Below are 13649 nucleotides of genomic sequence, written 5' to 3'. Positions count from 1 at the left end.
ATGTATTTGGACATATTTTTATAATACAATTAGAAGATTTATCCATTAATCTCCTAGTGAGTTAGCACTTTTGTATAATTCCCACTTGCAATGAATTCAGTGAAGCTCTGCTACATTAATTGAGTGGGGCTCTGCCACATAATTTATGTGCTCCATGGTACCCTGGGTCTTGCCCATAAGGAATGAAACTCTCCAGCTCTTTCCCAAGTTTCCTCCTATAAATCATTCATGGTTGGTATGTCTACCCTGCAGTGCAAGCCGAGATTCAAACTCAGGCTCAAGGCTAACCCCTCCTCCTGTCTACACACAAATGATGCCAACTGAGGGTTTGGCTCAAGAGTCACAGATCCCATGGGAGTGGAGGGGCTGAGCCTGAATCAAGCTGGGACCCATGGTTCAAGCTCTATTGCTTTGCAGTTTAGACACAGTCTCACTGGACTCTTGTTCTGGAAGTTCACCAAAGGGATTCCTCAATCCCACGGGCCAACTTTCTTTGTCCTGTGGACAGTCAAGTTTGTTGGACAGTCCAAGTTTCCCTCACTGCACTACAAACAAAAGGCTAGAGCAGCTACGTTTTGGAGGGCACTAAGACTGGGGTATAGATGGTTGGACTCAGGCCTGCGTGAGTCCAACCTTTAAGGTAGGTATTGGAACCCGAACAATGACAAAATGAGTGTAGATGCTCAAGCCTAGATTAACAAACTCAGGGTCTGCTAACTCGAGTTTTGCTAAACCTGAGTTTACATTACATTATCCCTGAATATATTCACGATAGCTACATGGTATAGGTGAAATGAGTTCTTTGATTTATTTTGTTAATTGCCTGCCAAGAGAAAATAACATATCTGAATATTTATTGCTATTCTTGTTCCAGATGTTTGATGTAACTGAAGGGGCTCTTGGAACTGTTAGTCCAACACACAATTTTGAACCACCTCATTATGATGGAATTGAAGCACTTATTATCATTGGAGACACCCTTTTTAGTGGGTCCAGAGATAACGGAATAAAGAAATGGGATCTAGCTCAAAAAGACCTGCTTCAGGTAATGTAAAATCAGGTGGATGATCTGATAATTGTGCTGTAGTACTTTTGTGTGTATTTCATACTTTATAAATGAACACTCAGTTTGTGCCCAACCAGTCACTACCTACTTTGCTGCTGCTGTTTTTAATTTGTTAGGTAAGTATATTGGGCAAATGGACTGGACTTGCGGAGCTGCTCTTTGTACTAGGAACACCATTGCTTTCCCATTGCTGTAGTTGAAGTGGAATGTCAGAAGACTGACAGTGAAGAGGTTTGTACTCCATTAGTGGAGCACAGAACATGTACGTTAATTGGTTGGCTTCAAGAGAATTGTTATAAACACATGAAATTACATCCTCATGGAATATTCATCTTAACCTTCTTGTGGTCTGAATTGGTTTATTAACATCAGTATTGTGGGCAGTGTGGAGAATATTGAATTGAGGAGTAATTTGTGAACAAAATTTTTAGTATTTCCTAAGTAACAATTGTTATAAATCGGGTTTCAGAGCATTTTCATTGTATACCCTTGATTTTACTTACAACTTCCAAAAACATTCTTTTTATCCGAAAAGTTTTCTTACGTGGTCTCAACTGAAAAGTGCATACATATGTATGTGTGTGTAAAATTATAGCTATAATGTTTCAAAACATCTCTTTAGCTACATGTGTCTAGAAAAATATGTTTTTCACTCTTAAAAAAATTGTCATTTATTTTCAGTAGGATTAGGTTAAAAACAATAGAACTTTGAAGTGTAGCTTAAATGATTTTCAGTCTGGAGTATCTCCACAATCAAACTAAAAAAACGTTGCTTGGACAATAATTCTGAAAGTCATTGGAAAAATTAACCTCTGATCATGCTCAGTGGGTACCTGGTAGGATTTGTAGCAGAGCCTAACAACATCTTGGTTTGGTTTTGTTTTTTTCCTATGTCATACTGCACATTCTTTGACAGACCTTTATTTAAAACATTTTGAGTGAGGTTCTGTTCTGCAGCACAGAACTGAGAGCCTCAGCGCTAAGGCAGCTTTATGCTACCTTTTGAGACTTCCTGATTCTAGGCTGCTTCAGGGGCTGGAGAAGCCACTGACATTAGTGGATGCCTGTCTAAACCTCCCTGGGCTGCTGTATGGGCTGCAGCTCCACAAGACTCTGCTCCTATCGCAGGGCTTGAGGGAGTCCTTGAGACGAGACAAAATTATTTAGGCAAGTCAAAACTAAAGAAGATGTGAAAAGCAGCAAATCTGATGAAAAGAAATGCTTATTTTACACAGTGCACAATTCGTCTGTGGAACTGATTGCCACTAGATCTCATTCATGCCAAGTGCTTTGCAGAGCTTAGCAATTCTTGAAAAAGTATTGGACGTCTCTATAGGTATTGAAAACATCCACAGTTGTATCAGTAAGGATTAAAATAAACAGAAGTTATTCCTTCAGGGCATAAGAGAACCACTAACTGATGAGGTTAAGAAGAAACTTCCTGTGTGGGCAGGTTTTTTTATAATTGTGTCTTACATGTTTTTTGTGCCTTTCTATGAAATCACTGGTCAGATCTGGAATGGCTATTCCTATTTTCCTATGTTATGCAGTCTTAAGGTTGCACAGTTAAAATAGGAGTTAAAGTACAGAAATTCAGATTCCCACAATAACGTGTATTCAGCCATGTTTGTACGTATGTACATCCATATATTTTATAGCATACATTTTATCATATAAATAAAAAATATATTAAGCTATACATTTAACAACAAAAATGGGTAGAATAGGAACAAAAATATTATATATGCATAATGTGATCAAATTAATGTTGAGAATCATAACTTTTGCATTTCCAGACTCATTAAAATATTGTGCAATATGAACTTTGCACTGATATATGTGTTCACATGTATAATTACGTTAATGTTTGTAACAGTACATAGTGCACTCTCTCTATACTATAGTGATTTACTATATAATGAACTGGATGTATTCCAGTATACCAAAGGCAATATATTTTATGTTTTCTCATATAGTATATATTTTGTTGGTTTATGCTCTATCATTAGTACATATCCTGTTATCTTTATAGTTTAATTGTTAAAAAATTCAGAACAGCATGACAGAGCTCAAAAATGGTTAACCTTAACTTCTAGTTTTTTCCACAAATACTGCTTCAGAATATGTCATGCATTTATCTGCAAATGTGATATGAAGGCATTGGGTTGAGTGACACAGTTGTACTGAATTTTAAAGTAAGACGTGAATTGATGTTGCTTTTGAATGCCTAAATATATTCAGAAAACAGTTGGAGACATTTTAGAAAGCAGTATGAGCCTGGACACTTAATCTCAGAGATTACTTATGCTTTCAGGTTTTTTGGTGAAGTCAGTAATATTTTGCTCTACCAAATGTCTCAGCCACTTGGGAGCTCTGTAAATAAGTTTAGCAATAATTTTATAACCTGATGGCGTATATTGTATTATATAACCTTTTCTGGCAATAAAAACACCTGGTTTGTAATGCTGTATGTAGTCTCATTGTGTACTACATGTTTTAGCTCAGCTCTGGACTGTTTTTGGCATGACTATTCCAGAGGGGGAGAAAAGTGGAGTCAGAAGCCAAAGCTAAAGTTGCTATAAAATTTAAGGGTGTTGGAAGTTATGGCCCAGTCCTGTTCCCATGGAAGTCAATGGGAGCAGGCTTGGGCCATTAGTTCACTGCTCGTGGTCTCAAATTAATGTTATTGGCATCCTGTTTGGGTACCTTTTTGCTTTCTGAATCAGCAGTGTCTCTCCTCAGTCAAGGAAGATTTTTAATAAGTGTTCCTCAAATCTATTTATAATGCATAGGAGGGAGTGGGGAACGGAGGAGAGGGGATGAGCTTTAGACAAACAGTTTCACAGTTCCTTACCTATTTATATACAGCCGGTAAGCATCTTACACATTTGCAGCTTTAGGGGTAATTTTCTTTAGTCTGAAATGTTTCTGCTGTTCCACAATTTGTTTTATATGCTTATCAGTAAAATGCAGAACCTGAACATTCAAATATACAATTATTCTGTATCTACAAGTAACTTCTCTTGAAATTCAACACGTATGGGCTGAGCAGATAGATATCAGAGTTAGTACTGTGCATAGTGGATTTTACTCCTGTTCTGCGATAACACTTAGCATTTCACACATTCAAAATTATGTACAAATGCTAACTAATTTTTATTATATAAAAACTATGTGCGGTAGGAAGGCTTTATCTCTGTTTTGCAGAGAGAGAAAGTGAAGCAGAGAGATTGTGATGTTTGCATGACCACATACCTAGTCTCTTGCAGAGCTGGGAAATTGGGATTAGAACTCGGAACTTCCTGATGCCTAAACCTGTGCTCATTCCTGTGCCCACTCTGCCTTATAGCATGATTTGTGTATCATTTGTTTTTCAGCAAGTCCCTAATGCACACAAGGACTGGGTGTGTGCTCTTGGACTGGTGCCTGGCTCCTCTGTTCTTCTCAGTGGCTGTAGAGGAGGTATTCTAAAGCTCTGGAATGTGGATACATTCACACCAGTAGGAGAAATGCGGGGACATGACAGTCCTATAAATGCTATCTGCACCAACTCCAGCCACATTTTTACAGCAGCAGAGTGAGTTTGTGTTCTCATGTTTTCCATACATACTAATTTCTCTTTCTTGATGTGTAACTCAAATTCTGCACAAACAAATTAATTCAAAGCACTCATAAGTGAGCTAGTCACTTCACAGTAAAAGCAGAAAGACAAGGTCCATGCTTCAAATTGCTTACATTCTATGTAATACATTATGACAGGTTTCAGAGTAGCAGCCGTGTTAGTCTGTATTCGTAAAAAGAAAAGGAGTACTTGTGGGACCTTAGAGACTAACCAATTTATTTGAGCATAAGCTTTCATGAGTTACAGCTCACTTCATTGGATGCATTCAGTGGAAAATACAGTGGGGAGATTTATATACATAGAGAAGATGAAACAATGGGTGTTACCATACACACTGTAACCAGAGTGATCACTTAAGGTGAGCTATTACCATCAAGAGAGCGGGGGTGGGAGGGAAACTTTTGTAGTGATAATCAAGGTGGGCCATTTCCAGCAGTTGACAGGAATGTCTGAGGAATAATGGGGGGTGGCGGGGATAAACATGGGGAAATAATTTTACTTTGTGTAATGACCCATCCACTCCCAGTCTCTATTCAAGCCTAAGTTAATTGTATCCAGTTTGCAAATTAATTCCAATTCAGCAGTCTCTCGTTGGAGTCTGTTTTTGAAGTCTTTTGGTGAAGAATTGCCACTTTTAGGTCTGTACACCTACAAGATCTCTATCTCTACTGCATTCTTACAACTACAGTACCCACCTGCTGAAGTTAAGAAACAGATTGACGGAGCCAGAAGAGTACCCAGAAGTCACCTACTAAGGACAGGCTCAACAAAGAAAATAACAGAACGCCACTAGCCGTCACCTTCAGCCCCCAACTAAAACCTCTCCAACGCATCATCAAGGATCTACAACCTATCCTGAAGGATAACCCATCACTCTCACAGATCTTGGGAGACAGGCCAGTCCTTGCTTGCAGACAGCCCCTCAACCTGAAGCAAATACTCACCAGCAACCACACAACAGAACCACTAACCCAGGAACCTATCCTTGGAACAAAGCCAGTTGGCAACTGTGTCGACATATCTATTCAGGGGACACCATCAAAGGGCCTAATAACATCAGCCACACTATCAGAGGCTCGTTCACCTGCACATCCACCAATGTGATATATGCCATCATGTGCCAGCAATTCCCCTCTGCTTTGTACATTGGCCAAACTGGACAGTCTCTACGTAAAAGAATAAATGGACACAAATCAGATGTCAAGAATTATAACATCCAAAAACCAGTTGGAGAACACTTCAATCTCTCTGGTCACTCAATTACAGACCTAAAAGTGGCAATTCTTCAACAAAAAAACTTCAAAAACAGACTCCAACGAGAGACTGCTGAATTGGAATTAATTTGCAAACTGGATACAATTAACTTAGGCTTGAATAGAGACTGGGAGTGGCTGGGTCATTACACAAAGTAAAACTATTTCCCCATGTTTATCCCCCCCACACTGTTCCTCAGACGTTCTTGTCAACTGCTGGAAATGGCCCGCCTTGATTATCACTACAAAAGGTTCCCCCCCCCAGCCCCTGCTCTCCTGCTGGTAATAGCTCACCTTAAGTGATCACTTTGGTTTTCAGTGTGTATGGTAACATCCATTGTTTCATGTTCTCTATGTATATAAATCTCCCCACTGTATTTTCCACTTAATGCATCTGATGAAGTGAGCTGTAGCTCATGAAAGTTTATGCTCATATCAAATAAATTTGTTAGTCTCTAAGGTTCCACAAGTACTCCTTTTCTTCTTGTAAAACATTATGGAGACCTCGGGCCATCCACTGCTAGAATATGGCATCAGAACATTCCTATAGACTAGGAGAGAACCCAAAATGTCATGCTTTTGTAATGTGAACACACGGTATCTGTGTTAAGCAGAAACTCCGAATATGGCAACTTCTGACTGTCCTCCTTTAATGTCTTAACGTGAATATTCTAGTGAGTAGTGCATCATTAGGTAGAAGTGAGAAATGTCAATGATTAGTGACAAAAGGTCAGATCTTCCCATTGCACTCCCAGTATCTAAGAGCCTGAGATAGAAAGATAGGCATGTTTAGGTAGAAGCAACATAGATGGAATCATTATGGTGTCTCCAGTATGTTTGATTTTTCCACAAAAGTAAACAAGAAAAGTATCTAATTCTAGAGAAAATGCAGGCATTTGCATCAGAGCCTAGGCAGACAGTAACTAAGGTGAGCACAGGGCCTGCCAAGGCCAAAATTGTTAAACTCTGATGTTTTTTACTGAGGCACCCAACTTTAAGAAATACTGAGCTGCTACAGCTCATTGATTGGGAGCTGCCAGTGCTCTGCATTTATGAAAATCAGGCCACGTACATTAGGTGCCTAAATATGGGTGTAGGTGTCTCATTGTATGTATTTATGTTTGAAAATGTTGGCTATATACCTTTTGAAATGTATATCATACATAAATCTGATATTTGTATGTTTATTTAGATTTTAAATCATTAAAAATAGGCCTATCCCAGGCTCCAGGTACCCTTATGCCTTATTAATAACGCGATAAAAGCCTAGGAGTGTTGTTAATTCCAACAGGGAGCCAGGTACCTGCAGAAATTTCTTTCTTCATTGTTGTGGGAAGCAAAACCTTAGCTTTTGGCAAAAGCCCACTCCAACAGATGCCACACGTAGTATGCCCAAAAGGTCACCAAAGTTGGGCTATTTCAGGTCAGGGAAGGAGTAAGTTCCAGAGTTTAGATCCATGCCAGCAGACCCCAGCCTTTTATAAGGACATGAATATATGCCTAAGATATAGTATGTGAGGTAAGCAAACAACTATTTAGTCAAGTAATAGATAAGTCAAGGAGATAGATAAAATCTGATAAATATTTACATCAGGTTCATATCTGTATTAATACATTTTTCACAGACTATATGGCTACTAACATAATTCAGATCTTTTCATTTTTCTCAAAAGGTGATATTGATATGTTATTTAACATGTGTTGCACATGTTGAAAGGAAAAAACATTTTAAAAAAACCCTGAATCGCTTTACAAGAAGTCTCCTCCATAAGGATTATGGCACAGAGCTCCAGAATTAGGGCCCTTCCCTATCCTTGGTGACTGAACACCTTTTTATTTTGGCTGAAACTTCCTGAACTAAATTAGCTGGGATTTGGGCACGTAAATGGGTGCTTCGTCCTGGCCATTCAGGAAGAAAGATAAAATGCAATGTATATAGTTTTTAATTAGACCACAGCATTATTCGCTTAGCATATCTAGGAATACCTGGCAATAAATCATGCAGTGCAAGTCATCATTTTTTCCTTAATCATTTTTACCTATTTGGGAGGGCTACCTTTGTCCTCCCACCTTCCCAACCTGGTCCCAGCCAGCCTGCTGCTGGAACCCCACCGCTCTCCCTTCATATGATGGTAAAGAGGGAGGGTTATCTCTCCCTGCTGTACCAGACGTTAGAAGCCACCGCTCTTTCCAGCTTCCTTAGGGAATGGCTCCCCCTAATCCCACTTCCAACTCCTATTTATCAGGGAACTGCATCCCCTCTGTAACAAGCACCTGCTCTGGATACCTGCCACCAACTAAGTTGTGACATATTGATGTAACCTTACCTACCTCATCAGGTCTCGGACATGCTGTGGGGAAGGTAAAAACACCCATCTTGCCTCTGCCAGTCTGGTAGTGAGGGAAGAATTCCTTCCCAGCCCCAAAACAAAAAGGAGACTAGCACAAGCCCAGAGCAGATCATAAATCCCAGTTCTCCTCTGATCCCATGAGTGGGATGGGGGGGGGGGGGCTGCTGATCGGTAACTGAGAGAAATCCTTGTAGAATGTAGGGGTGTAAATATTCTGCCTCTCTCCCAGTGCATATGGTAGGTCAGTGCCCCTACCTGGTCCCACCACTTCCTGTTGCCCTTGGCTACACTCAGGTAAATCCCCTTTTCTCTCAAATGTAGTAGGGACCCTTAAAGGAGCCCCATCCTCCTTTGCCTGCTGCCTTGCCAAAGCATCTCTGCATTCAGTTGTGGTGAGCACATTCTCACCACTTGGTTCCTCCTGTTTTCTCCTGGCCTGCTCCCCTTACCATGCCCCAATACTTTCCACTGCCTCTTAAAATAGCATGAATTCTACCCAGTGCAGACTGAGCCTGTTTCATTCCCTTCAACTTAAGCAGGATTCAGCCTGTCATAACTATAAAGGGAAGGGTAACCATCTTTCTGTTTACAGTGCTATAAAATTCGTCCTGGCCAGAAGCAAAACCCTTTCACCTGTCAAGGGTTAAGAAGCTAAGATAACCTTGCTGGCACCTGACCCAAAATGACCAATGAGGGGACAAGATACTTTCAAATCTGGAGGGGGGGGACAAAGGGTTTGTCTGTCTGTGTGATGCTTTTGCCAGGAACAGATCAGGAATGCAGCCTTACAACTCCTGTTAAGTTAGAAAGTAATCTAGCTAGAAATGTGTTAGATTTCCTTTTGTTTAATGGCTAGTAAAATAAGCTGTGCTGGATGGAATGTATATTCCTGTTTTAGTATCTTTTTGTAACTTAAGGTTTTGCCTAGAGGGATTCTCTGTGTTTTGAATCTGATTACCCTGTAAGGTATTTACCATCCTGATTTTACAGAGGTGATTCTTTTACCTTTTCTTTAATTAAAATTCTTCTTTTAAGTACCTGATAGATTTTTCATTGTTCTTAAGATCCAAGGGTTTGGGTCTGTGTTCACCTGTACAAATTGGTGAGGATTCTTATCAAGCCTTCCCCAGGAAAGGGGGTGTAGGGCTTGGGGGGATATTTTGGGGGAAGACGTCTCCAAGTGGGCTCTTTCCCTGTTCTTTGTTTAAAACACTTGGTGGTGGCAGCATAGGGTTCAAGGACAAGGCAAAGTTTGTACTTTGGGGAAGTTTTTAACCTAAGCTGGTAAGAATAAGCTTAGGGGGTCTTTCATGCAGGTCCCCACATCTTTACCCTAGAGTTGAGAGTGGGGAAGGAACCTTAACACAGCCCTTCACCTAAGCTATGGAACTTTTACAAGTTCAGGTGTTTTTCTAAAGTTAGGATTTAGTCTGCTCTTATAAATCTATTTTATGAATACTTTGGTACATTGGTTCCCAGACTCTGGTCTGTAGAGATCTGACTGTTCATATGTTCCAGTTTCCAGCTACTACTTTTTAATTAAAAGACTTCTAACTATAAAGGAAATACTGTTCTAATGCTACTTTGCTATGTTAGTAATTTCTGTAGTTATGTCAGCAGTGTAGTGTGAAGTGCTGTGTTTGTACAGCACCTAGCACAATGTGGTCCTAGTCCACAACTGGAACTCCAAGGTGCCATGATAATACAAAAAATAATAGTAACAATATGAATGGACGAGAAGGTGGTCCATGCTGTGAAAAAGTTGAAGAACCCATGCTGGTATACCTGAGATTAAGAATCTTATGCAGATGACAAATAGCTCTATTACTAAAGAGTTATGTTGGCCTTATTTCACTAGCAATATATTCCCCTATACAAAATACTTAAGGAAATATCTGTCTTCAAACAAACAAACAAAAACCCAACCTGACACTGATGCTGGCTTGAGGCCATGCTTACATAAAGATCAAGAAATGTCTAGGACAAAAATATATATTTAAAACCAACTTGAAGTAAATTGACAAGCTAAACATTTCCAGAAACTTGTTTTTTTTTTCTTTTTTGCTCACTTTTTCTGTTTGATACCACAAATGTTTTACAGTGATCGAACTGTGAGGATCTGGAAAGCTCGCAACCTGCTAGATGGACATATCTCTGATACTGGAGATGCAAATGAAGATATTGCCAGTAATTAAACATGAATTGAAATGATGGGCACAAATGAATACTGTGATAAAATGCTGTATGTTCTTAGTGCACTTTGCTGTGCATTTACTGGGTAAACACTAACAACTGGAATAAACTGGAAAATGCAGCTGAACCCAACTGGTAAATATGTGTTGTATTCTACTAGCATTGATATCCTTAGAACACTTGCCCTGTATACTGTATTTAAAAATAGCCTATTGGTAATATACTTGAGTTTCCCTGATATATATATCTAATGGCTAGATTTGTGTGCATATATAACACTTGTAATTTAAACAAATTGGAAAGTAATCTGCTCTAATAACAGTCTCAAACCTGTAACCTGAAATACAAAACAAAATACTCTTGTACTTCACTCTCTCAGACATTATGATGAGCTTCTCTGTATCTTGGGATAACATGGGAATGATGCATACCGTACTAAGCCTTTAATTAAACTAGACCTTGGTTTGAGATTGTAAAAGGCTACCTATATTGATGTTATAAAAGCAGACTGAATAAAATATCTGAGAAAGTTGTTAGTGTGACAGATACTTTTGATATGACTGTTTCTGGCTAACAGTGAATGCTGTATGATTTGTGTTAATGTTAACATGTACTCTTTTTGACCAAAGTTGTGTAGCTGTGTATATTCTGTGCTCAGGACTAGAACTAAATTGCTGTTAAATTGTTATGTTTTATTAGTGCTTTGCCTATATTCTGTAATGAACAGTATTCTTAATGTCATAATAGAAGTATATCTTAATCTATTTTTCTTATGAACTTGTTTTTATCATCTCACATTTTCTTTTTTAACAGCAATTTGTCATTCATTTTTATCTAATTTTATATGCTGCTAAAAATATTTCAGATGCACTATGTTTTGCAAACCTTGGCAGTGACTATGAGAACTGTACCATCGACATTTGGAAAAAGCTATGTAAATAGATGGATTGTAAAAAGAGAATATCTTATCTTGTGCCTATGTGGATTTTAAAATGTTGCAGAGTGTGAATATTGAAAGAGGATGTATAGTTTATCCAGCTGCTCCAAATATTAATTTGTAAATTCTGCAAGTTTTAAAAGGTTATGTAGATTAAAAAACAGTGTTTGGATTTTTTTTGGCGGAAAATATCAGCCTGTAAATTGTAGCTTATGTAGGTGATGCTTAAATAAACATGTGACTGTGAATTATTTCTCTGTGCATTTTTCACCATTCTGTCTGTAAAGAATGCATTGTTAAGAGTACGCTTCCTGACGCCAAAAATTTTACATGAAATATGCATTTTTACTTTTTTTTAATGCAATAGAACAATCTGATGAGTAAAATATTCCATAGATTCTACTTCTATATGGCTTCATTGTTCTAATTTCCCATTATTATTTATTATGTGTGTTACAATAACACCTAGGAACCCCATCAAGGATTAGGGCCACATTTTGCTAGGTACAGTACAGACTTGTAACAAAGCAGACATTCCCCACCCCAGAGAGCTCACAATCTAAATTCTAGACACTACACAACAGGACAACAAAACACACAAAAGCCTTGAAGTTTTCTATTAATTTTTGTTAAATGAATTTCCCATCACATTAAATCAATTTGAAAAGTAAATGAAAATTCATAAATCTTTTCAATAATCTTCATTTACTCTGGTTGAGACTTCCAAAGTATTAGCATTGTTTGAGTTAACAGTTGTGTTCAGGTTGTTGGGAAGCATTACTTACTCTGGGAGTTTAAGCGCTCATTCTGACTACCAAAAGGGTACGTGCTCAAAAGATTTAGGACCATATCCCACCTTCCCATGTTAAATCCCTTAGGTGGCAGTTATGTGTGTATGAGTGAGTATGCCCTCTAGTGTCTGGTCCACAGAGAGCAGAAGGCACCTGGAACTACTACCATCAGCTGCAGGAGTTCATCTGTAGCTTAAATTGTACTAGAGACCTGTGGTTTTGGAGCTTGAAAGTTCAGGGTTCTAATCCCAGTACCCATTACAAGAAGGCCCTGGAGACTATCGTAGGTCACCCTCATGCTGTCTGACTAATGTTCCCCCTCAGTGGGACAGTTGGTGAGGAGAGGCTGGGGGCAGAGCCATGAAAGCCTAAAGGTCCTGCCTGATTTCTGATGTCTTCTGTCTGGCAGACTAGAGGAAAGCATCCAGCTCTTTAATTTTAGTTTACTTTTAGTTTTTAGTTACCAACATGTTTTACATTCTGTATCTTTATCCAGTAAAAAAAACAGTACCTGACATGTGTAGAAGAGCATGTGTTTTGATTAATCTCCTGTCAGATACTAATGTTTGGAAAATGTTTGCAGTGTCTCAAATTACAGATATGCCGATGTAGCTGTCCTTGTGTTGCCCATTATAAAAGGTTGACATACTGTGTGTACTAATTCTACCTGTCTGACCATGAAACAAATCAAGAGTCTTCAGTTTTTTGCTGTTCTGCTTGCAGGTCAGTACAGATGACATTTCTATTTTGCAATAAGCAGTTTTCAGAAGCTGAATATAGTGTCTGTAAATACAAAGTAGCTACATGGGGAAGAGATCAGGCATTTTGTGTATGGGAGAGAATGGTAGAGGGAGAAAACAAAATGGAAGTAGATTTGGAAACCATCTCAGGCAAGGCTGCAATGGAGATAAAGCAGGACTGGGATGTCTGTTCAGTGCTGCAATTAGAACCTGATCCAACAAGGCATATGTCTAACTCTGTGCATGTGAATTGTCACACTGAAGTCAGTGGGACGACTCACATGCTAAAATTTAAGCATATACTTAAGTACTTTGCTCATTTGAAACCTAAGACAGGAAAGGCAGCCCCAAGATAAGTTTGCCCAGCTCCCACTTCTGAGGCTGGGAGCTGCACCCACTTATACTAGAGATTTGATTCAGTCTAGAGCCTATTTAAGGGAGAAAGTTGGAGCGGATGTCATAGGAGCCTCTGCACACCAGGACTAGCTATGCCATGTAATGTACCTTTTAAACATGCAAATGATCCCAGCGTGTAAGCTGGAGAAAATGTGGTTACACTCATCCTCCTCAGGGATGCCTAGTAGCAGCAGCATTTGCTAACCTAGTTTCTAAAAAACAAAAAGAAAAATCAGAAAGAGGAAACATTTAGGAGAAGTTTTCATATTTATATTTCAAGGTACTTATTTTCAACATCTG

General features: G+C 38.9%; 1 protein-coding gene across 9 annotated transcripts in view; it reads left to right on the top strand.

Moving 5' to 3' along the window:
• KIF21A (kinesin family member 21A) overlaps positions 1-11670 on the top strand; it is a 184307-nt gene extending 172637 nt beyond the window's left edge. For all 9 annotated transcript variants that reach the window (XM_048836296.2, XM_048836302.2, XM_048836301.2 and 6 more), the window contains 3 exons: positions 875-1045; positions 4444-4643; positions 10394-11670. In XM_048836296.2, the coding sequence (XP_048692253.2) occupies positions 875-1045; positions 4444-4643; positions 10394-10487 (465 nt within the window). In that variant the 3' untranslated portion in view covers positions 10488-11670. The remainder of the gene's footprint in view (positions 1-874; positions 1046-4443; positions 4644-10393) is intronic.
• Positions 11671-13649: the final 1979 nt, after the last annotated feature.

Source organism: Caretta caretta, chromosome 1, assembly GCF_965140235.1.
Source record: "Caretta caretta isolate rCarCar2 chromosome 1, rCarCar1.hap1, whole genome shotgun sequence".
Classification (NCBI taxonomy): domain Eukaryota; kingdom Metazoa; phylum Chordata; order Testudines; family Cheloniidae; genus Caretta; species Caretta caretta.
The sequence above is the reverse complement of the archived record's forward strand: the minus strand, read 5'-3'. Positions and strand labels throughout refer to the sequence as shown.